Here is a 27,605-nt window from a genome sequence, read left to right as displayed (position 1 = left end):
AACCCTGAGAGCCAATGAGGTAGCTCTACTGGTAACTGGTAGCTTGCCTGAACCCTGACATTAGTTTCCAACACATGAATGATTTGACCCCTTGCACCACATTAATTGGGCATTGTGACATAAATCTGTACCTTAGCACTCAGGAGATGGAGGCGGGAGATTTAGAAGTTCAGGTAATCCTTGGCTATACTGAGATTGAGGCTAGTCTGGGCTATGAGAGACACTGTTAACACACACACACTTTCCAGAAAGGACTCATTGGATGACTTAGCCTTGATCCCACTTATGTCACCCAGACAAAGACCAAGAAAAAAATATTATCTTGTTGGGGGACTCCCCTGCCCCAGTCAAGTCTCATAACCTGAAGGAAGATGATCCACAGGAAGGGAAGAATGAAACTCGAGACAGAACCATGTTTGCAGGCACTGGGTCATAGCCTTCCAGAGTCAGTCTTCCCTCCCTCCCTCTCTCCCTCCCCGCCTCCCTCCCTCCCTCTCTCCCTCCCCGCCTCCCTCCCTCCCTCTCTCCCTCCCCACCTCCCTCCCTCCCTCCCTCTCTTCCTTCCTTCCTTCCTACTTTCCTTCCTTCCTTTATTTCAGTCTTTCCTTCCTTCTTTCATTTCTTTTTTATTTTTCAAGACAGGGTTTCTCTGTGTAGCTTTGTGTACCAGGCTGGCCTCAAACTCACAGAGATCTGCCTGCATCTGCCTCTCAGATGCTGGAATTAAAGGTGTGTGCCACTCAGCTCCAGTCTTACTTTTCTTACACGTTTAAACATAGCAGAACTTTGGGGGAAATTCTCCACATGATAGTTCTCATAACAAAGATTCAGGGCTGGCTACATCATTTGCAAAGCAGCAAAGCCCCAGTGATCTTTACGATAAGAATGAAGTCTATTGGTTGGTAAACAGGGCTGGGGCTGGGGCTGGGGCTGGGGCTGGGGCTGGGGCTGGGGCTGGGGCTGGAGCCAGGGGCGAGGGGTGAGGGCAAGGGCTAGGGTTAGGGCCTAAAGAAGGATCTGTGATACACATAAGAATAGATTCTATTGGTGGAGGACACAAAGTACATGCAACCTCTTTCAGACTGGCTAATAGCAATAGCTAATTGTAGCAAAGGATCACCATGTTGTTTGATCATGTCACTCCAGCATTCCAGGTGATCAGGCATCATTCATTTCCTTCCAACGAAGAAAATATGTCTGTGGGATTGAGAATCCTGGTGCACCAATGCTTACCCTAAGGTGTGTTTTCTACATTATCTCCTCTCACTTTGTCTAGAAAGAGTCACAACATTCAGGGACCAGAGATGAGACTCAGATCCACCTGCACAGAGCCAGGCAAAAGGCAGGAGGGACTCCTCTGGCTGGTTGGTGGAGGAAGGGGATCTGCCCAGGAGTCTGTGGATACACGTGGTCCTCCACCTTCAGTTTGCCATCAGCTACACAAACCTCGATTCTCCCGCTTCCACTGTGCCGCCCTGGCCCGTAGCTTTCTTCCAACTGGTGCAGTTGTGCCCAGAAGGCAGTTCCTTGTTATAAGTTCTGTTGCCTGTTCCCTCTGCCAGACTGGCTTCGTTCAAGGATATCAGTGTCTCTCTGGATCCTTGGTCAGTCTACTCTCAGGCTTTCATACACAAACTGATGTCAGTATCTTTCATAGATAACTCAGTTTTGGAATAAAAATCTCCTTCTGTAAGAACTTCAAAACGTGGACCCTGATTTTGCTCTCCTAGCTCTTTTGGGGTCTCTATACCACTGCTTCCCTCTGTTAGTGAAGACAGGGGAGATGGAGGAGGCGGTCGCTCATCTCCTTCCCCAGTGCAAGTTTAGGGTAGCCCGGCTGGAGGAGGGGTGGCTTGCATAGGGTGAGGAGGGGTGAGCTGATGGATGGCCTTCTAGGAAAGAGCCAGGAGGCTGGCCAGGGGTGCTTTGGCTGGTATTCTCTGCAAGGCTGTTGAGGGTATGAACAACTGAACATCAAAGCGAGAGTTAGTGCCATCCTTACCGGTCCCCCATGTATCCAGCTGTACAGTGGCATTGTCCAGTCACGTGGTCACACTGGCCTCCATGGTGGCAAGGACAATCCTGGCTACAATTCTGGCCAAATGTCCCTGGTGGGCAGGGCTGGGCACACACTGCTCCCTGAAATAGAATTGAGGACAGGCTTGGTTGGGTTCCAAAGGTAACATGTTGAGGTTATATTGCCCAAGGAATATTGGGGCCCCAGAGCCCCCCAACTTCCCAGTGTGACCAGGAGTGCTGGCATTCATGCTACAGTTAGGGCCACTGAGGCCAGTTATGTCACCCCACTGTTTAGCATACAGTTAATGAACACCTGTCGTATATCGGGTGCTGAGTTGATACCCGGGGCACAGAAAGCAAGTGTGATTTGATACCTGTCCTCCCAGGGTCCTGTGGAGACCACCAAGCTAAGTACATAATGCTAGTCCTTTCCACATGTACTAGCAAAAAAAAGCTGTGGAGACACAGGAGACTCCCCCCCCCCATTATACACCCAGCTGTGGAGACACACTCACTTCTGTGCCTTTCCTTAACCCAGCTACTATGAGAGCAGAGGACCCAGATGGGGGAGGGGAGGAAGGGAGGGGAGGGGAAGTAGGGTGTGAAGAAGGCAGAAAGAGCGGAAAGAGGGAGGAGACAGGGCAGTGCAGGACTGAAAAGAGCAGAAATGAAATAGGGGTATATGACTCCCATTAGCACATAGCATTACAAGTTATTTTAAGAAGAGTTTTAGAAACATACTTTTATTTCTGTGTGTGTATGCCAAGGGCATTTGGATGCCCTAGAGGAGGGCTCTTGGAACTGGAGTTACAGGTGGTTGTGAGCTCTCTGAACTTGGGTCCTCTGGAAGAGCAGCAAATGCTCTTAACCACTGAGCCATCACTCCAGCAACCAAAGCTTTATATTTCTTTTTAAAATTATTTTATTTTTTATTTTATTCACATTGGTGCTTTACTTCCATGGAAAAGGAATTACAGACAGTTGTGAGCTACCATGTGGGTGCTGGAAATTGAACTCAGGTCTTCTGAAGGAGCAACAAGTGCTCTTAACCAATGAGCAATCTCTCCAGTCCAGTGTTTTATACTTCTAAAGGCAACATTAAAGTTTTTAGAAAGAAGAAAATAGTCACATGCAAAAACAAGGAATCAAGTTCTTAGAGGTCTTAGCTAGAAATTAGATGGCAATGGAGCAATTCCTTAACATTTTGGAGAGAAAACAATTTTCAGTCTAGCACAGACTGCCAAGAAGCAGGAAGGATGTGGCTAGGAGGGCAAGCCTGGATCTCTAGCACTTCAAGAAAACAAACCAGTTAAAACAAAATCCCTTTGTCTAGGATTTTATACCTACCAAAACAAATACTTCAGCAGGAGATTTGATAGGACAGTTTCAGATCTGGACAAATTCACAAACATTAACCTTTATGGGTACTTTAGGTAACTAACTGGAAGGTGCCTGCCCTACCCCTCATCAAAAAAAAAATTAAGTCCAGGGCTGGTGATAGAGTTCAGTCATCAGTCAGTAGGGTGCTTGGCTGGCATGTGTGAAGACCTGAGTTCAATGCTCAGCATTATATAGACTCAGTGTGGGACCATACACCTGTGGGTGGAGGCAGGAAGATTAGAAGTTCCAGTCATCCTTGGTCATTCTTGACTATGTACCTAGTTTGACAGTTAGACTGGGATATGAGATCCTGTTAACCACCCCCCTCCAAAAAAAGAAAGAAAGATAGAAAAAGAAGGAAGACAATTACTCAAGAAAAGTTAAACAAACAAATGAACATGGATGCTGAGGACTAGGGCCCCATCAAAGAGAAACAAAAGGAATGCCCGACAGTAGTGAGTATGCCAAGCAGAGAGCTCACACAACAGCAGAAGCACAAGGTGTTCTGACCACTGGGCAAAAACAAAAAGGGAGGGAGGGAGGGACTTCTGAAGTTGAAGTAATTTTAGACTTTGCCTGAGCTGTTGGATAAATTAGTAATGGCACACACAGCATACTAACATAAACACATGCAAGTATGTTAAGGTAAACACACACAGGCATGTTAATATAAGCATCGTGAACTTAGCTGTCTCCTCTCCTGTTTCTCTTTTGGGAGCTGATCTGCACTCTGGGCATTTCCCTTCTTTCTTCAGTGTGAAGCCCTCCTCCCTGCTGTGTGGTGGCTTGTCTCTCATGAGTCTGACCTCCATGCTAACTCAGCTCAAATGGGAGGAGGGTAGAGTTAAATAAATGGAAATAAAATTTAAGTGTATTTATTTATATATGTGCATGCGTGTGTGCCATGGCCTATATGTGGGGGTCATAGGACTTGAGTCACTTCTCTTTCTGCCATGTGGGTCCCAGGGGTTGAACTCGGGTTGTCAGGCTTGAGGACAATAGCCTATTGCACTGAGCCATCACACCATCTTTAATTTTAGTCTGTGTGCTGAAGTCAATAGTTAAAAAGTAGCAGTAAAACATGTTAGGTAGAAAACAGGGAGAAGCCCCAAGAGACACAGACTAGGGTTGTAAGCATGATGTACTGAGGACTATTTCCTCTCTGCCCCCACCATCCAGCATTAGCCTTGTGGCATATACCTTTAAAACACCTTTAAAAAGCCTTCACCAGATGTCTGAGTCTAGCCTTGTCTCCTGCCAGCCTTTCAGCCTCATGCCAGACATAATCATTTCTCTTATGGAGAATGAAGATGATCCTCCAATTAATTAATCAATTTGTTCAACACACACACTTATTAAGCATCAATAATCACTGGCCCCAAAGAAGCTAGTTCAGTCAGGAGAAGCCTGCCAGACCAGAGTCATTTTTCCGCATCATGTTATTGAGTTGTAATGAATTAAGTGGGAGGCTTTCAGCTCAGATTTCCCTCTGCAGGCACCAAGGAGCCTAGAGAAGGGAGGACTGTGAGGTGAGCAAGAGGTGTGTGTGTGTGTGTGTGTGAGTGTGTGTGTGTGAGTGTGTGTGTGTGTGTGTGTGAGAGAGTCTGGGGATGGCAGGCACTCGTCTTTCTCACCAAACCCCATGAGTTTAGGGATTCATGGGTGATAAGAGGAGTCTCTGGCTTCTGTGTGAGTGTATTCTAAACCTGAAAGCATTTCAAGCCAACCCTGGCAGGGAATGCTTATGCCTACCAGTCCCCTCACCCTGGAACAGATGGAGCCCTCACTCATGTGCACACCACCACACCCACCCAGCGCACACACCCACACACACAGACGGATAGAGAGGCGGGTGACCTCTGGTCTCTAGGAAGTTGTAAAGATAAGTGAGATTAGGGATACAAAGGAAGCAGTACAATGCCTTAATGAGTGGCACTTAATGAATGTCAGTGAACAAAGTTGACACTGATGTGGTGGTACAGAACTACATAAATGATCAACTACTGCTGGTTGGAAGAACGACCTTTGGAGGAGGCAAGCAAGAGTGAGGGCTCCTTTCCCTCTGTGACTTTATCTCCTTGAGAATCACAGGCTGCAATCCTAACTCCCAGTGTGTCTGGATATGATCATATGTGGACACACAGCCTTTGCAGAGGTGAAATAAAATCTTGTGTAAGGGGGCCCGCATCGAACCTAACTTTTGGGGTCAAGACAGATACATAGGGGGTTCGAGGATTAGTTCAATCAGTAATATGCTTGCTATGCAAATATGAGGATTTAGCTTTGATCCCAGAACCCATGTAAAAAGACAGGCTTGATGATGTGTGCTGGCTAGTCTTATGTCTACTTGATACAAGCTAGAATCATTTGGGAAAGGGACTCTCAACCGAGAAAATGCCTCCATAAGACTGGCCTATCAGCAAGCCTGTGGTGCATTTTTTCTTTTAAGACTTGTGTGTGTGTGTGTGTGTGTGTGTGTGTGTGTGTGTTATGTATATGGATTTCTGGCTCCATTCCTCCTCCTGCCCATGATTTCCTTTGTATGTGAGTGTGTGTGTGTGTATATGAGCATATGTGAATGTACCCATTCCATTCAGTCTCTACATCAGACTGGGAATTCCCAAGGGGACCATTGCATCCCTTTCTGCTTTCTGCCTGTCTCCAGTATCCCTGGTCATCAAACTACCCAAAGTCACCCTCTTTACTCTGCAAAGTCTCAGAGCCTAGCAGAGGTGGGGGAAATAGCTCCCATGTTCTTTGTATGGGTCTCTCCACATGGATTCATTACAGCCAGGCAAGTGAAGGGGCCTATGGCATTCCTGGGGGCTGGTGGCCCTGAGGGCCAGAAGAACCAGAGCTCCCAGAAGCTCCTCTGTACTCAGTGTCCCAGCAGAGTGATGGCAGTGAGCAACCATTCTATCAGCCTCAGAGAGGGAAAACGATGGCTGAGGCCCCATGGGGACCAATGGCAAGTCAGGCAAAGGAAGATGAGGACAGGTGACCCTTCCCCCCAGCAGCCTTTCCTTGGCCCCAGCTCTCCTCAGAGGAGCCTCAGGCCTGAGCTGAAGCTTCATTTGTGACTCTGCGTGCACCAGGGTATTAATAATTCATGCAAATCTGCAAGTTCAATGCTATGTCAAAAATAGAAATGCGATTGTCTATCATAAAATGTAAAACAAAGTCCTCGGCACCAAAGCTTTCTATAGACAGGGTTTCTTGTCACCTGGAAAGGTGTGTTAAGAAAAGAGCCACCACTATGTGTTAGCTTTCTCCTTCTCTTGTCCCTGAAGTCTAGCAGCCCACAGCAGTGTTTCAGAAGAGGCCTCTCCAGGTTCAGGGCTCCCTCCCTGGATGATGGGCTTCCTTGAGCCCTGCCTATGGGCACTGGATACCTGGAAGCTGGTGAGAGAGGCCTTTCCAAAAAGCAGGTCAGGATGGGAGAAGGGGACTGTGAGAGAGGTGGTCTCATCCTGTCTGTCCCTTCAGAACAGTGGGGAGAGGGGAGGGAGAAAAAAAGAGAAAGGAATGAAAACAATAGAGAGGAAAGAGAAAGGGACACATGGAAAGACAGAGATTTAAGGAGGAAGGAGAAAAAGATGGACATGAGGACATGGGTGGAGTCCCAGGTTCTAACTCCACCTCTCTCCTAAACAACATTGTCACTAGCCTGCCCTGATCTCAACCTTCTTATCCAAGAAAGGACATTTATGGTCAGACCACGGTGTTCAAGACTGTGGTTAGTGGTGTTTTTATGACCTGTCTCCTAGAACTTCCATACCAAGTAGACTAAGATGGAGTGGTGGGAGCCTGAATCCCGATAATGAGATTTCCATCCCACCCCACTGCAAGGAGCTAAAGGGTTCTATGGGACACAGAAGGAAGCCCTTTGCTCTTGATCAATGACATCCAAGTGCAGCTGTGTCTGCACACTGCTGTCCCCTGAGTCACCTAGGGAGCTCATTAAAGATGGTGTTCCTAGAGGCTCAAGTGTAACCCCTGCCCCTCATTGACTCCGGTATGTAGCTATATTTGGCCACGCTGGATTCCTAAGGTCCCTCCGTATCTAGAAGTATGCTTGGGCCTGCAGATGTCCTTCCTGGCTGCCCTTGGGAACCTGGGTCTAAATCTTCTGAAATATCTTGCTCTACTAACCAGGCCTGTCCTCAGGCCCTGGGGAGGCAACTGAGCCTCCCCCGAATGGGGCATGTTATAGGGGATACAGTGTGGAAGGGCAGCCTCTGAAGCTGGCAGCCTTTCAGGGCCTTGAGACCATAGGGAGGTGATGATGGGGGGCCGGGCAGCTGATAGGCTGTGGCTAGCCTGTGCTGTCCAGTTGTAGAAACCAAGCTGGTATAAAAGGCTTTGGCATTTGCCAAGCACCATGGATTGCAGTCACACAGCCAACCCAAGCAAGGCTCACTGAAGGCAAATCATTTGTGTACATGGGGAAGCCAAGACTAGAGGCCGGAGGTTTTTGAGGCTCAGCTTCAGACATGTCACCCGAAGGTAGGCCTCCATGGCTGAGGTTGTATCTCTGTCCATTTCCCATAGTGGGGGTTCCCAGACTGGAAGTCTGTGCTGGTAGATGCTCTATCAGAAGTACCGGAAGCACTTGGGAATGTAACAGATTCTGGGGTTCACAGAGTCAACATGCACATGTGAACTAGGGTAACGTTTCACTAATTCAGATGAGCCACACCCTGCTGACTCCTCTTTCCCGACTCCTTCTGCCCTGCCTGAAGCTCCTTTGGGTACCCACATTCAAATGTTTTAAATTAAAAACATTTCTTTTCAGACAGGTTCTCATGCAGCCCAGGCTGGTCTTGAACTTGTTATGTAGCTGAAGATGACCTTGAGCTTCTGATCCTCCTCTACCTTCCGAGTGCAGGAGTTACAGGTCTGTGCTACCAGGCCTGTTTTGATGTGGTGTTAGGGATCAAACCCGGGGACCATGGATCTTGGGCAAGCATTCTACCGACTGAGCTACATGTCCGGCCCTAGACAGAGCTGATCATAAGAGGAATATCCAACTCCTTTGCCTGTGAGAGATCACTGACCCAGAAAGGCTGAGAAACTTGCCTTGGGCCACAAAGACCCTAGACCTGGGACCCTCCACTGCTAGTGAGTGTCTCATAGTGACTCACGACTACAGACAAGGGTAGAGAGAAGAATTTAACCTTTCATGGCCTTGTGATGGATGCCAAAACCTCTTATGGTGCCCGCCTACATCTTGAGGGTCTACCTACCATCCAGCCTGGAGGGCAGGCACACTCGCCAGTGATGTGGTGGCAGGTACCCCCGTTCTGGCAGGGGCAGCGTAGTTCACAGTGAGCTCCATGGCTTCCAGGGGGGCACAGCTCCTCGCAACTGCACGGAGAGGGAAGAGAGAGAACAACATTCCCAAGAGCGTCCTAACCTCAGGCCCAATGCCCCGGGGCTCCCTAGTGAGCCTTGATTCTCAACCTGAACCCCCACCTGACACCTGACTCTGCCCCCACCACAGGTGGAGGACATCAGCAATCCACCCACCTACCTTAATCCTGCCCCTGAAGAGTGGGTGTTCTGGTCCCCGCCAGTAGGGGGAGACAGATCTCAGATATAATACATTGAACTGTAGGGCCAACACTTGAAAGTTCCTTCTCTTAGAAGATGGTTTACTTAGGCCTCGAAGGTGAGGCTAATTTCACGGAGAGAGGGAAGGGCATGCTAGATGGATGCAACAGCAAGAGCAAAGGGGCTAAGAAGTGGCTTGGCTTTTGCCTTCTTTCTCTCCTGTTTTAAAGATTTATTTCTTTATGTATTTTATGTGTATGAGTGCTCGCTCTCCTGGCATGTATGCCAGAAGAGGGCATCGGATCCCATTATAGATGGTTGAGACCTGCCATGTAGTTGACGGGAATTGAACTCAGGACCTCTGGAAGAGCAGTCAGCATTCTTAACTGCTGAGCCATTTCTCCAGCCCCTGAAAATCTGCCTATTTTTCAAAGGAGGAAGCCAGAAATTCTGAGACATGTCCTTTCCAGGCTCCGAAAAGTCCCCAGTTGCCATGGTTGGGGTACCAGCCACTGTGGGAGCCTGGGGAAGGTCTGCATCATTGCCTTGGGTCTCATTCCAATGGACATGGCTTCAAGCTCAAAGGCCCTGGGAGCCCAGACCTCGGGGCAGGAAAGGCTCTCAATGCAGGGTTTCTTGTGGTCAGCATCCTTGGCTGATGCCTAACAATCTAGGATGACTCTAGAGCCTTCAGCAGGACTGGAACAACACAATCTCATCTGTAAGAGTGTCAACTAAGCTGTCTTGGGGATCCCCTATCAGTGTGGCTTCCCCAGGGCACAGAAGTGAGGGGACCAATCAGCACATGATATGTCGGTTGGGTTCTTACCAGCCCTATGCCTCAGATGTATCAATTAGGAGGGCAAACAGAGGCATACTGCAGAGGTCAGAAGAGAAGGCCGAGATCACTTCTGTGTCCCTAACTAGGAAGGCCCTCTGACATGTGACTTGTCTCCAGTAGAACTCATGGCATGAATGTGAGGCTTGCATAAGTGAGGCCTGGATACTTAGACGCTGCTGCACTTGGGGTCAGGGGGAGATGTACAACCAGGACTTTCTGCTCTCATCTTCCTGTCCTAAGGTGCTAAGAAGTTGCCAAAGAGCCTTGAAAGCCCTAGTGAGGGCCCTTAGACCCTAGCACTGTCCTGCTCCAAAGCCAAACCTTCCTCTCCCTGCCTGGCCTCATCTTTCCTGGCTCCGCCACATCGCCTCTTTCCCCACCCCTGCAGTCCTGATGTCTCCTTGACCCCACCCCCAGATCACGCCCTCCCTACTCACTAAACACCAGTGTAGCCAGGTGCGCAGAGGCACTCGCCAGTGCGTGGGTCGCAGCTGGCGCCGTGGTGACACTGACAAGGCAGCTGGCAGCCCTTGCCGTGGGTACCGGGTGCGCAGAGTTCTTCACAGCGCCAGCCTCGGAAGCCAGGGGCGCACACGCAGGCGCCGGTGATAGGGTTGCACAGGGCGCCATTCTGACACTGACACCGGTTGCTGCAGTGAGGACCCCAGTGCTCACTGTCACAGCCTGCAAGACAGGACACAGGGTCAGGACTTCCTTAGAAGGTTCACACGGCCTGGCCATCTCCACGGTCGCCGGAGAAGAGGCTGCAGGGGTGTCTGGAAGGGATCTTTGGCATCTGGAGACTTCCATTAGGCTCCACCAAGTGTTCACTCGAGCCGAAGATGACACAAACTCAAAGGCCTCCCAGCCCCTTCCAATTGATGCCACTGCCCTGCCCCCAAGGCAAACCTGGTCACAGCTTTCTGCCTCCCGTCTCTGGGAAGCCCTCCTAGGTTGGTCTGTCCTCTCAGCGCTTTTCCTTAGCGCTCCTGCCACCTCTCTTCTCCGTGACCCGTTCCTCTCCGTGCCAGCAACATATCTGTCTGTGCAGCCGTCTTTTTCCTCTCAGTCTTATCTCTCCCTCCTTGACTTTCTTCTGACTCTACGTGCCTACCCCAGATCCACCTCTTCCCTCCTTCCCTCCTCCTCCTTTCCAGGAATCCCTCCAGCCCCCTAGTTGCTTCTTCAGCTCAGTTTCCTCACTGCCCAGGCTCCTTCAGGAAGGACAGGAAAAAACAAATGTGTCCCTGGGAGGTAACAAACAGCCTTGGAGATCTTTCTCTGTAATTAAACACTTTCAAGACCGATGGCTTCCGGAAACCTGAATTCTAAGCCATGGGAAGGAATAGAGTTACCCCAGGAAGGTTACCCAGCCTGTTGCACCTCCCACTTTGACCCTCTCAAGAGAGGTGCATTCAGGACACATCAAAAATAAGATGTCCCCCAAACACTGGGGTTTTAGTGGGAGTGGGGTTTAGGTACCGACAGGCACAGATGCTGCTTTAGAATATCGAAGGCAGGAAAGATTGCTCCCAGTTAAGACAGTCAGGTGAGGGGTCCCCATTGCAAGTGGGCAGTGAAAGATGGCTCACTTGTCTGCCTGCCAGAGGTCCATCTGTCTTGCTTTTTGCACTGAAAGTCTGGTTTCAAAGAGCACCTCAGCCTGGGCAAGCTGGAACAGAGAGTGACTCTGCTGCCTATGGACACAGATGGCCAGCTGATCTTTGTATCCCAGCTTTCTAGGATTTTGATACTCAGGGGAAAGGGGGAAGTGAGTAGCGTAGGAAAGGTGTCCTTGTGAGCAGAGACACATGGCACTCTGGTGATGAGCAGGCACAAAGACTACAGGGTTTGGTGTGGCCTGTGAATATGCTGGGACTCCGCCAGCATCACCAGTTTTATATAAGACCCTTCTGATAGCTGACTGGGTCAGTATCCGGAAGCTCCCATTCGTCCTGCAATACACGGGACCACTGAGTCTCTGGTCCCCACCACCTTATCTTGGCTCACACCTTCCTCTGTGCTCTGAATATCGATAACTACAGAATGGGGCTGCCAAACTATCAGTCGGCATTGCCTTCTGTTTGCCAGTTCATTCAGAGTGACAGACTCCACTCACACTGCCATGGACACAGGACCATGGCAGCATGGGGCATTCCTCAGTTCATACTCTTCCCAGGAAGCCTTTCCTGACAACTTCCTCCCTCCCTCCCTCCCTCCCTCCCTCCCTCCCTCCCTCCCTCCCTCTCTTTCCTCCCTCCCCTCCCCCTCCCCCTCTCTCTTTTTCTCCCTTCCCATTTTTGAATATGCTTGTTTGCAAGTTTGTGGAATGTATCCATGTGTGCAGGCTGTGCATGTGTGTGCTCAAGGAGGCCCAGGGTTATGACAGGAACCTTTCTCAATCACTCGCACCCTTATTCTATGAGGGCGGGTCTATCAGACAAACAGAGCTTGTGGACATGGCTAGTCTCACCAGCCAGCTTGTTCTGGGAATCCCTGTCTCTACTTGAAGCTTGAAGTACAAGCAACCTCCACACCCACCAGGCATTTATATAAGTTCTGAGGATTTAGACAAGTGCTTTAAGCAGTGAGCTGTTCCCCACTCCCCCCTCTGTCTTTATTGCCAAGCATACGCAGTTAGTATTCAATGTGTGTGTGCTATGATTCCATTATAATAATGATAGTCATATTTAACTTTCCCCATGTGCCAGGCCCCATCCTGGAAGTCTTACAGGCATGAACAGTATTTAATCCTTACAGGCTTCACTTTCCTCCTGCTCTATAGATGGGAAGATAGGGGGTCATGGAAGTTACATGATTGTTCAGGTTCTAACAGGGCAGCCAAGGCCCCCTGATTCCAGGTCATTGCTCAGGCACATGGGACACTTGCTGGGGAATATTCCAAGATGGGAAGCTTGCAGGTGGCACTGGGAACAGTAGTTGCAAAGCGCAGATTAGTGACCCCACAGAAACTGGCTACTTCCTCTCCACTCCCACTGCGAGCAGCTCCAGAATCTAGACAAGCAACTCCTCCAATACCTTTTGGGGCCACAGTCGCTGTACATGAAACTGTGTGAGTCTAAAGCTAGCAGCATCCCTTCATGTCCTGCTGGGAATCCCAGGACATTTTGCTTTTTGGATGCTTGTCCATAACTCCATGATTTTTTCTTTTCTATTTTGAGAGAGGATGTCACTATGCAGCTCAAGCTGGCCTCAAACTCAAACTCCTTTTATAAAAATATAATTTATTTATTTTTTATTTTCTGTGCATCGTTGTTTTCCCTGTATGTTTGCCTATGGGAGGGTGTCAGATCTTGGAGTTACAAACAGTTGCTGATTCCCATGTGGGTGCTGGGAATTGAACCCAGGTCCTCTGGCAGAGCAGTCAGTGCTCCTAACCACTGAGCCATCTCTCTAGCCTGTTGAACTCAAACTCTTAGCTCAATCTCCAGAGTGCTACAATTGTGGGTGTGAGATGCCATGCTTGGCAGTGGCCTCCATTCTTTCTGGAATAGCCCAAACCCAGTAGGTGACAAAACTGTGCCCTGGACAAGGAGACAGAATGTTGTCACAGGGTCTTGTAGCTGTCCTTAGACACTTCCATTCCTCACTTGTCAGCTCAACACCTCCCAAGTACCTAGAAGTGTTGTGGGATGCCACACCCCAAGTGTAACAGACATTACTATCTTCATCAGGCAGCTGTGACCACTTGCAAGTGACCACCAAGATCAGGCCTGATGATGGCCCCTCACAGAGGAAGGGTGGCTTCCAGTTTCTCCTTCCTAGACCTCCCTCCCAGCCGTGTGTACTTCTGCCCCAGATGCTTGGGGTCTTGAGGGTGCTGGAGTGTACAGACAGTGGGAGGTTAACTGAAGGGGAGACACCATCTATGCAGCTATGAGGAAGTTGCCATCTAAGCTAGGGTGAGACTTTCCAGTGATGTAGCTGCTTTGGCCCCCTAACTCCCGTCAGTGGCCACCCCTTACTAATGTTCTGGAAGTAAGCCCATTAAACTCCCACTTTTATCAAGCTGGACCTTGGTGAAATTGTTACTTTGATCCATTTGTGGAATCTGTTACTTTGATGCCCTATCTCAGGTAAGTAGACATTTGTTCATGTCTGGCCAGGAAAGTTCATGCAGCAAACACGTTAGGAGGTAACTTGCCCTCTCTCACACTGCTAGAATAAAGGTGGCACACATAGGACATTGTTGAAGTCATGAGAATACAACTCTGGATCCTCATGCTACAAATAGATGTATATGTGAACATGCCTATATTTACATCTCAGTGTTTATGAAACCCCTAAAACCACAAGGAAAGGCTAGGGAGATGGCTCAGTGGTTAAGAGAACATGCTGTGAAAGCAAGAGAACCTGAGTTCAAATTCCCAGCATCCACGTAATAGCCAACCATGCAACTCCACTCTTGTGGGGCAGAGACAGAGAGATCCCAGGAGCTCACTGGCCAGCCAACTTAGCTTCAGATTCAGTAAGAAATTGTCTCAAAACTAAGGTGGAATGCTAGTGAATGGCTCATCGGGTGAAGGTGCCTGACAGCAGGACCGAGGACCTGAGTCTGGTCCCCAGGATCCAAATGGTGGAAGGAGAGACCAGTTTCCAAAACATTGTCCTCTGACTTCCACACACATACTGTGGCATTTACACACACACACACACACACACACACACACACACACACACAGAAGTACACAGTGTACACACACATCCACACGCACCCATGTCCCAACAGCCTTGTGTGTGTCCAAGCAGGAAAGCATGGAAATAAACAGAAAACACAGAGTTGAAGAAAGTGCAGCTACCTGCCGCCGTCAGAGGATGAACACATGGTATCCAACCTGGCAGGGAAAAGGTAGGTTAAATCAAACAGTTCTGACCAAGGAAGCAAGGAAGTATGCCACCCATAGCAGAGAAAATTTTCCCCAGAGTAACTCAGTGGGAAAAAATGTTAGGAACCACAGTGATCAACTTTAGTTATCTGAAAAATTCACTTAAAAATTCCTCATTCCCCAGTGATGATAGGGAAATGAGGTGGAGCCAGGAGAGTCAATTACCTACTCTGCTGAAGGCAAGCAGAGCGACCACTCTGCAATTACAGCAGCGCCTGTCCTCCTCCGCGGAGCCAGTGCTCCTCCGCAGAGTCATACGCTCTGTCCAACTTGACCAGGCTGTGTCAAACCCTCACACAGGGGTTTTCCCCCCCTTCACCTTGTCACAGACTCTCCTCTCTAATTATATTTGGTTTCTGCTGATTTTTCAGCTTCTCTAGGCAGCTACCGAGGGATTAAGGGGCACCACGAGAGGTACATGGCCAGCAGCTCACGCCCCCCCCTCAACTGGCCCCTTCAGACTCAGGGATCCAGCTTCGTGGGCTCCTGGGTCCTCACAAGGGGGGGAGGGTTTGACCCCTGTCTTCCCTAGTGACTTCACTATGGACAGGTTTCTTGGTTTGTAACCACACCTGATGGGGTTTTTACTATACAACCAGGCTGTGTGCCAGAGGTTTTTCTCATTTGGGGTCATAGATACTATTGCTATCCCCATTTCTCAGATAAGGAAGGGAGGCTCGGAGAGGCTAAGTAACTTGTTCTAGGGCATATGGCCAGGAAGTGACTGGGAGCCTGGGCAGCTGACACCTGCTGGGTAAGGCCTAATATCACTGCAGGGGATGTAGCATGCTGGCAGCTAGCCTGGGCTTGAACAGCTAATGTTAATAATCTACAGAGATAACTGTTAAGTCTGTAGATCAGTTGCCTTCCTGATCTGCAAGAGGGCACTGCACAAGCTGAATATGGTGGTACACACCTGTCGTCCCAGCACCCGGGAGGCAGAAGCAGGAGGATCAGAAGGTCAAGTCCATCCTCAACTACATGGTAATTTTGAAGCCAGCCTGGGCTCCACGAGACACTGTCTAGAAAAAGAAAAACAATCCACATATTGAAGACAGAGGGCCAGATTCCACCAACCAGTGCCTTGTTCAGAGTAGGTTGGTTAATGTATAAATAGTAGTCCCAGGTTTTCCACAGCTGACCATATTTCCTATCATTTTTATTCTCATCAGTTAATACACTGACTTATTAATATTCTTCAATTGTGTTATGTAGCATTAAATTCCCATGTTAACCACTTATGCACACAACTGATAGCAACCATCACATGTGCTAACATGTTCAGCCGCCCCAGAGATACTCTATAACCAATTGTAGTGACTTCGCACCCTTGGCCTTTAGTGAGCTTCAATCCTTCTTTCTGCGTTTGCCAACTGTAGCCATTCATATGAGTGGCATCATAAGCAGCAGACTTTGTGTCTGACTTATTTCACTTAACATAATGTTGGCAAGGTCCATACTGCATTCTTTGAGTGACTGAGCAGTGTTCCACTGTATGTATGCATCACGTCTTATTTATCCATTCAGGGAGTGCTCCCACTTTTTGGCTATTGTAAGTAATGTAGGATTTACTATTGACACAAAGTTTTGTTTTTATGTCCTTTTCCCTTTTGAGACAGGGTTTCTCTGTGCAGCCCTGGCTGTCCTGGAACTTGCTCCGTAGACCATACTGGCCTGAATCTCGGGGATCCACTGGTCTCTTCCTCCCAAGTGCTGGGATTAAAGATGTGGGCCACCACTCCCATTCTCGTCTTGATTTGTTGTGTTGTGTTCATGCACACTGGACAAGTGCCCTACCACTGACCTCTATTCCCCACCTATGAGTATCTTTTGAGTCCTCCAGGTTTATTTATTAAAGGTGCAACTAAACATAGTTTTATGCTTTGCTTGACTTTTTCCCATTTGGAACAACAGTTTAGCTCACCACTGTTGCTGTTGGGTTTAGATTCCTGAATCCAGTTTCTTCCATTAACTCTGGAGTTTTGCTGGGTTGAGGTGGAGGAAGCTAGGATGTGTCCTTATGTTATGACGCTCTCCCCACCTTCCTTCCAAAGTTCCACCTAGCTAGGCACAAAGGAGCTGTCGAGAGTCCTCTTTCCCCAGTAGCACATAGGGTTCCTTTCCCTAGACAGGGAAGGCACAAAGAAACTCTCCCACAAAGCCCTACCTCTTATCAAGTTTTCCCTTGAGACAGGGTCTCATGTATCCCAGGCTGGCCTTAAACTAACCATGAAGCTGAGACCCTGGCTCAAAAAGAAGATGGAGGGCTGGTAAGACGGCTCGGCAGGTGAGGGCGCTTGCTGTCAAGTGTGATGACCAGAGAGCAATCCCTGGGCTCACACGGTGGAAAGAAAGAACCAACTCCAGCAAGTTGTCCTCTGGCTTCATGCATATGCTGTGGCTCACATACATTCACACACACCGGCAAGCACACGTGCTCACACACACAAAACGGCAAAAGACTGGAATGCACACAGTCCCAAGTGCCTGTGTCTGTCTGTGGGTGGAGGGAGTTGGCCACATCCTGAGACATCCTCAGTCATTAATTAATTTGTCCCTGTCTGTTGGTGTCCGAGGTCATCAGCAGGTGAGGTGCTGGCTGACATGTGGGTGTGACCCTTTACAAGACTGGTTAGGAGACAGGGTGAGGAGTGAAAGTCAAACTTATCTACTGCACTGACTTAATCATGGACTTTGCTTTTTTATCAGGGACTGTTCTGGATGTAGAAGTGTCATTGTATCACAGGGCATGGATGGGAAAGAAGCCAGGGCTCAAGTCCTTGCAGATACAATCTCTGGCAGAAATCACAGTCGTCGGGTTGGCAGGTTCCTGTACAGAGGAAGGAAGCTAGGCAGTGTGTGTGTGTGTGTGTGTGTGTGTGTGTGTGTGAGTGTGTGTGTATGAGTGTGTGAGTGTGTGAGTGTGTGTGAGTGTGAGCGAGTGTGTGAGTGAGTCTGAGTGAGTGTGTGTGAGTGTGTGTGTGTGTAGTGATCACACCCACACACCACTTCAGAGGCCTATGAAACACCACTTCACGGGCCCTAGTGACCTCTTGTCTCCCAAGGAGGGACAGCTAAGTACAGGGCTCTGGAAATATTGGACCAGGACATTGGAGGGCCTGAGGCCTGGCTTCTTGTGTTCATGATCCCCAGAGAAGGGTTCTGCCAGGTTAGAGGCTGAGGGATACATGATTGTGGAGCTCTGGGCAGTGAGTGTCTTTGCCGATTGGAGGTTTGTATAGCTGCTGAGGCTTCTACTGTGGTCCTACCAACTTCCTGCTACTCTGTGGTGCCAACCGTACCCCTGCCTGTAGGTGGAGTCTGCCCTGTGGTGGCTCCAGCACTCTGCTTTAACCCGTTTCTGCCTCACTCTCCACAGCAATGGGATCCACAAGGAGGAGAGACAGGCCGTGGGCTGCCCCCCTCTCCTGGGACAAATGCTGTGAGCTAGCCCTCAGGGTCCAAGGCTACAGGCTATCCCTTAAGGTCCCAGGCTGTGTGTTGTCAGTCTCTACCTCAGCTCTGCTGGGAGCTCCCACACCCCCGGCTTTAATGAGAACAGCGCTACCTGCCTGATCTGCCATCTCACACTGCCTTTGAAGCTAACGGGCCCCACAGTTGATTCATCTTCCCAATTTGCCTGGAGAGCCTCAGAGATCACACAGTGCACAAAGGGATTTCCTCTTTGGAAGAGCCTTCAAAGGAGCCACAGACCCTGTGCCCTTCCCAGCCCACACTGCCTTTCATGGTTTCTGGAGGCAAACTCAGGCTGGGACACGGACAGATGGACACACACACACACACACACACACACACACACACACACACACACTCACACACACGTGAGAACTTGGTGACAGTCCCCAGTGTGAGCCCCCACTGTAATGTGGGGTTCTTAAGAAACAGGGAAAGGACACATCACTATTAGACAGGGAAAGGGATATCACTGTTAGAGTCAAACATGTATCCCATAGGGACTAAACCCTAGGACACTGCCACTGTCTCTACCACCTTCTTCTCACAGGAGACCCCTAAGTGACATCCCTGAGGCTCTGTCATGGGTTCTGGTCCTTCCAGGCCTGAGTCTCTCATAGCAAATAACAGGATCAACCCAAGTGAATATATGTCATGCTGGGCCCACAGAGGGAGTCTAAGGTGTACTGGGCCTGGCTGGGCGAGGCATGGTGGGGTTTCCATGTGCCCAATTCCATGGCTCCAGAACTGCTGTGTGCTGTTGGCCACACGGTGCTAAAGGATGAAGGGGGAAGCATGTGTGGTGAACCAGTTTCTGCCTTTATATGTCTATGCTTAGTTTCTGAGAGTTCTTCCACAGGTCTTACTGAGGGACCTCCTGCCATGGTATGAGGAAGTTCTTCTATTCTACTGTCTGAGCAGCCACTCAGGGCCTGGCTCTGCAGTGGGTGCTCATAGAGAGGAAGGTAGGGTGGATTGAAGTCTCTGCCTTCAAGGACCTGTCTTCCTGCTGCTGCAGACCCAACCCCGCAAAGAACAGGCTAGAAACAGGGAAGCAAAGTCGATGGGAGCACGGTGTCAACTCTCAGAGCAGATATGTGTGCGTCGAATGTCGCTCACAGGGGCCGCATGTATCAATGAGATTTTCAAATGAATACAACCAATGGATGTTTGCCTCATTTCATACAGCCATCTTTCCAACTGCACGCACATCTGGCTTTAAGTGCAGCAGGAACCTTCTCTATGGAATAGCATGGCTCATTTAGTGAGTACTTACATTTTTATGAACTTGGGGTGTGTGTGTGTGTGTGTGTGTGTGTGTGAGAGAGAGAGAGAGAGAGAGAGAGAGAGAGAGAGAGGCTGTGTGACTTTGTGTGATGTGTGTGATGGACACGTAGTATAAGAAGGTCTCTGGGAGCTTGCTCTCCTTCCACCATGGGATCCAAGGACCAGGCTCAGGTTGTCAAGTTTATGTTGCAAGTGCTCTGATCTGCTGAGCTACTTCCCTGGCCCACCTAGCGAGCACTTCTGACATTCTCCTGTGCTTATAGATTACCAAGCAGAGAAAGGTGTTCCCATTGCTCAGATGGGTAGACTGAGCTAAAGAGAGTAGAGGCCCAGGTCCTCAGACTCATAGTCTTCCATCCCTCCCCAAACGTCACTTCTACGTGGGGTTCTTTGGCATTGGCCACCTCCCAGTGGGAAACCCATTCCCTTTTGATACTGGAGCCTACTCAACTCTTGTCATTTGTGTCTGGTCCATTTGTTCCCAATGGAGAGAGAGACTTGGAGAGCAGCTGCCAGCTTGGTCTGTCAGTCAAGGATCCTCTATCTGTCACTGCTAGAGAAGAGGCCTGGAGATGAATGACAAATGGCCATCTGTCTGCTAAGAGTTACTGTCACAAGCTCAAGACTGATGGTTCCTGCTAAAGACAAAGCCAGGAAGACCCCTCTGCCACAGCACCAAGAGGGCTGGCGAGTGAGCGCCTGCTCAGTCACTTAAGAAAGCCTTTGAACAGCCCCGATGGGCACGAGGGACAGAGAGTGGGGTAGCATGAGCAGCTGCTCCCAAAGGGCTTGTTTAGGTCTCTGTTCACAAATCACTCTCTTGGATACCCTTCCTTTAAAAACCATTTTACTTACTGTGTGTGCCTGTGTGTCTGTAAGGGATACACACATGCCATAGCGTATGTTCGGAGGTCAGAGGGTAACTTTCAGAGGTCATTTCTCTCCGTTTACCATTGGGTCCTGGAACTCAAACTCAAGTCCCTAGGCTTGGAACCAAGTGCCTTTACCAGCTGAGTCATCTCACTTGCCTGGAGCCCCTCCCCCACCCTGTGTTTTTGGCTGCCATTGTTTTGTTTTGAGATAAAGTCTCATGTAGCTAGATGTAGGGGAGGATGCCCGTGAACTTCTGATCATTCCTCAGGCACCTTTCAGACCTCAGCTTCCCCGGAAGACTCCACCTATCTCCTTAAAGCCATGCTAAGGCTTGGAGTAAAGACACCTCCTCAGAGAACTCTGTTCCCAGCTGGCTCTAATTCATCATGCCCATTGCAATTGCTTGAACCACTAGAGACCCAGGCCTGGTTGCCCAGTCCCAGCTCTGATGGCCCAGATTTGGGCTCTCCAGAAACAGCCTAAGGGTGATTCCAGGAAACAGGGAAGGGGAAAGGGAAACATGAGGAAGTGGGGGTGGGGAGCACATCTGGAGCTGGCCTCTGGGCTTAGGGTGCTTCCAGAGCACTGCCACAGAGCTGCCACTTTTGGGGACAAGGAATCCAGACTTTTCAGTCTGGACCCTCTGGACCTGCCCTGGGCTGGAGGCTGCTGGGCACAGGCAGTCCCTGCTGTGCTCATCCTGGGGCACTGGTCTTGGGCCTGTGGGGAGTTCCAGGTGTGTATACAAGTGAGGGCTGTATGATTTAGTGAGCCACAAGCACCTGCTGAAGGGAGCAGGGTGGCCGTGTTTTCCACTGTACACACAGCCTTGACATGTGTCTGGCATGTATTCGGGGCTTGGTATTAATATGTGTTGACACAATGAATAATTCATCTGCAAACACTACATGAGAAATGGTTAGAGAAGCCAGAGCTAGGAAAAGGTGAGGTGGCTCCTGCCCTTGGGTCCTGGGGACTCAGGCTGGGGACAGGGTGGCACAATGACACACGACAGAAAACAAAGGTGAAGTCACACTGGGGGTCAAGGAGTGGATACCAAAGGAGGTAAAGGTCACCCAGCCCTGGGTGGGGTGGGAGCCACCAGAGGCACGGCTTTGGGTTTGGGAGGCAGGAAGGAGGGGGCACCAGAAGCATTGCTGAGATAGGTAGGAGTGTTAGAGACATCATTAAAGAAGGTTTGGGACAGGCATGTCATCCCTGGGAGTAAGGGACATCTGGATGGAGCATCTTCAAGGTTAGAGCTGGGGTGTGGGGACAGAAATTTACATTCGAAGAGATCACACAAGAAGGATCCTAAAGGCCGGGCATGGTGACTCTGCACCCCCCTCGCCCTCTTTCTCCTCTCATTCCTTCTCTCTGCTGTGCCTAGTAGCTGGGTGTCTGGAGGGGGGGCGAGGCTGAGTAGGAGGTTATCCCTGCCCAAAGGGAGAGGCTGCCCCACAGTGGCATGCTGGGACATCTGAGAGGTCTGAGGCTGCTGGGATCGAATGTTTGAACCAAATGTGTCTTGGTGGGCCTTCCCCAATATGTGGGGTTTTCTTTTAGTCTTAAAGAACTTCACTATCAAAGGGATCCAGGATAAGGGACCCAGGATAAACTCAGGCACAGAGTCAGATGCCTTTGAACCTGAGCTGAGAGCTCCCCAGTCCTCTCCTGCCCCAGAAGCCTGGGAGCCTAATTGGCAGCTAACTGAACACTAGGGTGGGCGGGCGGGCAGGAGGCCTGAAAGAGCTGCTGGGATGAAAAGTGACTGATCATGGGTTTCCTTGCCTGAATCGCCTTGGTGGGGAGTTGAGCTTCTGATGCCTAATGATCCTGTGGATCAAGCTGTGTCTAGCTGGTGCATTCCAGAGGGCCTCAAGGCAGTTAGTTACCACTGTAGTTCTAGCTGGGCACCCATCATCACTCAGGCCCAGGAGAAAGACTCTTATTAAAACAAACACACCAGGCATGAGTTGCTCAGGGATCCGGACCATGGAACTCAGGCTTCTTGTGTGGACAGTGAGCATGCCAAAGAATGCTCCCAGGTATCATCTCCCTGGCATTTCCACATGTGACACAGAGTGACAATGCCTTGAACTGGAGAGCTTTGAAGGTAGACAAACAACCCAAAGACCTGTAAAACAAACCCGTCAATTCACGGCCCACTTTACAGCTAAAATTAGGAGGAGCAACTAGGGACAAGGCTGGATTGATGGAGTGCTTGCCTAGCATTCATGAAACTCTGGGTGGGAGAGGGAGGGGAAGAGGAGAAGCAGAAGGAAGAGTATTTTTGTAAGTCAGGTGTGGTAGTGCACACCTGTAATCCCAGCACTAAGGAGGATAAAGCAGATGGATTTCTTTGAATTTGAGGCCAGCCTGAGAAACATATTTTTGTAATGTCTTTTTTCATAAACTGCTCTGAGGCAAATACAGTGACTGTTCTTATTCGTTTGATCTGGATGGTGGATGTGTTTTCATATTATTTTCTCTACTAATGTCACAAATATTTAGCAATTTCTTTTTGAGACAGAGTTTTGTGTGTTCTAAAGTGACCACAGAAATCACTATGTAGGCAGCGGTGAGCTAGAACTCTGGCTCCTCTTGATGCTGGGGCTGCAGGTGTGTGCCACTACGCTAGTTTATGGGGTGTTGAAGCTCAAGCAGGCCTTTGTCCCAAGCACTCTATCAACTTATTTACATCCCAAGCACAAATGTTTAGTAATTTTAAAGTAAATTTGATGAATAGCCATCTTTCTGACTTCCCACTTGAAACAGAAGGGACCACGTCCAAGTACCAACTCCATCTCAATGGGAATGGTTGACTTTGGATAGTAAGATCCCTGTTGGAGGTATGCAAGCAGAAGTCAGATGGGCCTTCATTCTGAGGGAGCAACAGGGGAGGAAGGTTGAACTTTGACCTTAGAGAAGGTCTATGTCTGGCTGTCATTCATCCTCTTTCTGCGGACCAGCCATGGACACTGAATCTTATCACATGTACTTAGTGAGCATTCAAGTGTGTAGGTGTAGTGTGTGTGTATGTGTGTGTGTGTGTGTATGAGAGAGAGAGAGAGAGAGGGAGAGTCCAGAGGACAACTTTAGCTGTTTTCTTACAGCCTCCATCCCCTCTATTTTTGAGACAGGATCTCTCATTGGCCTGACACTCACCAAGTAGGCTATGCTGGCTGGCCATGGCGCCCCAGGGACCCATCTGTCTCCACCTCCCATTCCTGGGATTACAAGTGTGCATCACCACACTTGGCTAATTTTTTTTAAAAAATATGCTCTGGGAACTGACCTCAAGACTTCATGCTTGTGGTAAGCACTTTCCTCGCTGAGCTGTCTCCCCAGTCCCACCAGCAAGCTTTTCAAAGGTCTTTCCACACCACAGAATTCATCACAGTAAACCCACCCAGCCTCAACACCATGACACAAATGAATGCTTCAATTTCCAGGACATCTGGTGATCAGAATGACAATAAGAAGCCCTAGAGGGGTTCTACCATTTGCTTTCCCGAAACTTCTCCCCCTCTGCCTTCTGCTGCTCTTTGCTGGTTCCTTCCCATCCTCGTGCTGAACTACACAGAAATAGGAATACACAGCTTGAGACTGACACTCACTGACTCTGACAGTCTGCAGATCCCTTGACCTACCAAACAGAGGTGATTTCACCAGGTGAGTGAACGCTTATAAACATGCCCAAAAAAACACTTCAGTGCTGAGACAGGGGAGGGAACTCATCAGGAAGACCTGCGTTCAGATCCCCAATCTTTAAGCTCAACCCTGGGGAGGCAGAGGCAGAGGCAGAGTACCCCATCTATGGACAGCCATCCTAGCCAAATTGGTGAGATCCAGGTTCAGTGAGAGACTCTGTCTCAAAAAATAAGATGGAGAGCAATTGAGAAAGACAACTGTTAACATCTTCTAATGTCTACATGCATTCATGTACCTACACACACACACACACACACACACACACACACACACACACACACACACACACACACCCCTTAAGTGCCAAATATTTATTTATGGTTAATACCACAATGATTTCTGCTTCAGTGAGTATAGAATGAACTGATCTGCTGGGGTGGGGAGCTAAGACAGCTCGAAGTGTGGTGGGTCAAGTGGAGATGAAAAAAACTCCTTGAGAATGTTTTCAGCAAACCCATCCAGTTGGCTTCCCTGTGGGGGAGATGGAAACCTTTTCAGGTGATGCATGGTAACATTTGCAGGCATCATAGGCTCTTTGAGCATACTGGCATGAGGCATCACTGAGTGGGAAGGAGGTGGGTGGGGTTTTCCTCACTGAGTAGGGGTAGTGTCACCAAGCTGTGGAGAGGGGGCCTACATGGGACAGGCCAAAGGGTTGTTCTGGGAATTTGTTCCTGGCTTAGACACTTGCCTGATCATAGCTGGGCTCAAGTCCAACTCACCCACTGATTAGCTGTGTGACCTTGAAAAAGTCAATTGGCTTCCCCAACCCTATGTTTTCTCTAGTGGAAATGGATACACTAAAACTTTTAGGGCTGTAGCTGTAGCTCAATGGTGGAGTGCCTGCCTAGCATGCACAAGGTCTGGGCTTGAATCCTAGCACCACATGCAACAGACATGGCATGCACACATGTAGTCCCAGAATTTGGGAGGTAGAGACAAGGAACTAGGAAGTTCAAGGTCATTCCCAATGACAGAGAGTTTAAGGCCAAGCTGGGATACATAAGACCCTGACTCAAAATCAAACAAAACTTGTCCACCAAGATGACTTTGAGACTTGAAATGGCTGACAAAGAACTGGCTAGCCTGTGGCTCTGCACAGTGGCAGCCTCCAGCCCTCCTGAGCCCTGGCATTCATCATCTGCTACAGGAAACCCTGGCTTCAGCAAGATGTCCATGGGATAAGGGTGTGCAGAGCCACACATGTACCCATTTGTCATCACACTCTGGAAAATAGAGATGAGCCAGGGCAGAGCTGTGGAGACTGGACTGGGAGGTAAAAAGTGGGATTTTAGGCCTGTTCCAAATGTCCCAGAGAGATCTAGTGTTTAACCATGCAAAGAATGAAGAGTGAGTGGGCTTGCTGCCTCCCAGCTCTCTGCTCTGTATCCCAAGCACCAGGCTCTTCCTATGGAGTTCTTTGGACCCACAAAGCTGGAGCCATGAGGGCCTGGTGAGATGGGGAACGGCCCAACTAACACTTTCCATTTCCAGTCCCCTCTGATGGGAGGGGCCAGGCATGAGGAGGTCAGAGGGCAGCTAGGCTTCCTCCCCCCTCCTCCACATATGGCTGAGCCTAGAAGAGGGCATGACATCTGTGTGGTAGGCCGGGAGAGGCTGTACTGAAGGGCTGTGCATGTGAGATCTGTATGTTCTGCTGAGTGGCTCTGATAAGCCCAGTGTGCTCTCTCTCTCTCTCTCTCTCTCTCTCTCTCTCTCTCTCTCTCTCTCTCTCTCTCTCTCTCTCTCTCTCTCTCTCTCCCTCCCTCTCCTCCTCCTTCTGCTGTGGCTGCTGCTGGCATCCTTGACAGGAAAATTAATTGTTGTTTTCATTCTATTTCTTGTTCCAGTCTATATCCCTGGAATAAGATCTCTGAATGACTCTAAGTAACCTGTACACAAAAGCCTAGAACCCAGAGAGGAGGCTCAGGACTGAGACAAAGCCAAGGACAGCTCCTACTGACAGCCTGTGTGGCGCCAAGAAAGGCAATACACAGGTGGAGGGACGGGAGCAGTGGCCGTGTGCTTGACTGTGTCCCCTGGAGGGAGAGGCAGCTGAGCTTGCTGTTCCAGCCCCCTCCCCCAGGGCACCCCAGACTAGCTCCCTTTGAAGCCTTCCCTCTCTGGCTCAGTTGCAAGACTTATTCAGCTTCTGACTCAGTGGCTGTACCCCACTGTCCTGCCTAGGGCTTGGAGGTGGGTGGGGCACAGTGCCAGGTAGAGGGAACGGGCCAGCTTCAGAGGCTCATGGGTCAGCCAACACTGAGCCCTTCTGCCAGCCCTGGCCACCTCCTCACAGTGACGGCAGAGTTAATGCGTCACTGCCAGTGTGAGGCTTGTGTACCCAGTAACAGCCCCCAATAACAGCCCTGCCCACACGCTTAGGACAATCTTAAGAAAATAAAGCCACTCACACACATACCACCCAGGACAACCAAGGACATTCAAAAGGCAAGTCAGGTGACTTCCTTCAGCCTAACATGCTAATTCCCTGGTGTAGATCTTCCTTTCCTCTCCCCCATTTTCCCTCCCTCCCTCCCTCCCTCCCTCCCTCCCTCCCTCCCTCCCTCCCTCCCTCCCTCCCTTCCAAATGCTGGTGACCAAATCCAGAGCCTTGTGCATGATAGGCAAGTGTCATACCCCTGTGCCACACCCCTAGCCCTTTGGTACAGATCTTGGGGGAAATCTGAATCATTTTCAAGGCTCTACTTTATGGTGAGCATAAATGAACCAAGAGAGCCTAGTTACCCATTTACCCAACCTACAAGAGTTTGCTGAGCATTTGTTAAACCCCTGGCCTTCGCTTTGGAACTGTTGTGGAGGGGAAGAGAGTGGACCTAGAGGGGTTGTTAGGAAGGAAGCATCGATATAAACTGGGATCTGGAGCCTAGGCAGAGAGCTTGGTTAGTAATGTGTTTGCTTTCCCAGCACCTGAGAAAATATTTCAAGTGTGGTTGTGTGCCTGTAATTCCAGCCCAGGGGAGGCAGAGACAGTAGGATTCCTGAAGCTCATTGACCACCCAGCCTAGTCTAATTGGTGAACTTTAGTCCAATAGGAGATTCTGTCTCAAAGTACCATGTTCCTCCCCAAGGACAGCAAGGTTGCCCTCTGACTTTAACACACACACACACACACACACACACACACACACACACACACACACACACACGGGATCTAATGCAGTCCCCCAATTACAGGGAGTTATAGTGGAGTCAAGGTTTTAAGTTTGAGATAGCTTTTTGCTATGATAGCCTTGGCTGCCCTCCAACTCTCAAGTGCTAAGTTTCAGGCATGTGCCACCATGCCTAGCATCTCAGTCCTATTGGGTAGCATGTCTTCCTGATACTTTCAAGGATGATGTGTGGGAGAGAGAAGTATCTGGGCAGGAGTCCAAGGTGACACAGGACAGCAACTCTAAAGCTACAGAAGTCACCACCGCCTTTGGCCTTCTATTAAAGTTCCCTTTTAAATTGGGGGAGACACACCCTTGCACCATGTGGAACCTTTTTCAGGACCCTAAATGCATGGCTGACAGAAGCGGAGATGGCTCAGCAAA

At 49.5% G+C, this 27,605-nt stretch overlaps 1 protein-coding gene across 20 annotated transcripts in view; it reads right to left on the bottom strand.

Moving 5' to 3' along the window:
- Megf11 (multiple EGF like domains 11) overlaps window positions 1-27,605 on the bottom strand; it is a 311,453-nt gene that overhangs the window by 58,331 nt on the left and 225,517 nt on the right. For all 20 annotated transcript variants that reach the window (XR_005874712.1, XR_005874713.1, XR_005874714.1 and 17 more), the window contains 3 exons: window positions 10,231-10,477; window positions 8,646-8,766; window positions 2,003-2,139 (listed from right to left, as the gene is read on the bottom strand). Coding sequence is in view for 17 of the 20 variants with exons in the window: in XM_040739711.1 (XP_040595645.1) it covers window positions 2,003-2,139; window positions 8,646-8,766; window positions 10,231-10,477 (505 nt within the window). In the remaining 3 variants the exon portion in view is untranslated. The remainder of the gene's footprint in view (window positions 1-2,002; window positions 2,140-8,645; window positions 8,767-10,230; window positions 10,478-27,605) is intronic.

This window comes from Mesocricetus auratus, unplaced genomic scaffold (genome assembly GCF_017639785.1).
Source record: "Mesocricetus auratus isolate SY011 unplaced genomic scaffold, BCM_Maur_2.0 Super-Scaffold_100691, whole genome shotgun sequence".
Lineage (NCBI taxonomy): Eukaryota > Metazoa > Chordata > Mammalia > Rodentia > Cricetidae > Mesocricetus > Mesocricetus auratus.
Note: the sequence above shows the minus strand (reverse complement) of the source record. Positions and strands in the feature narration are given on the sequence as shown.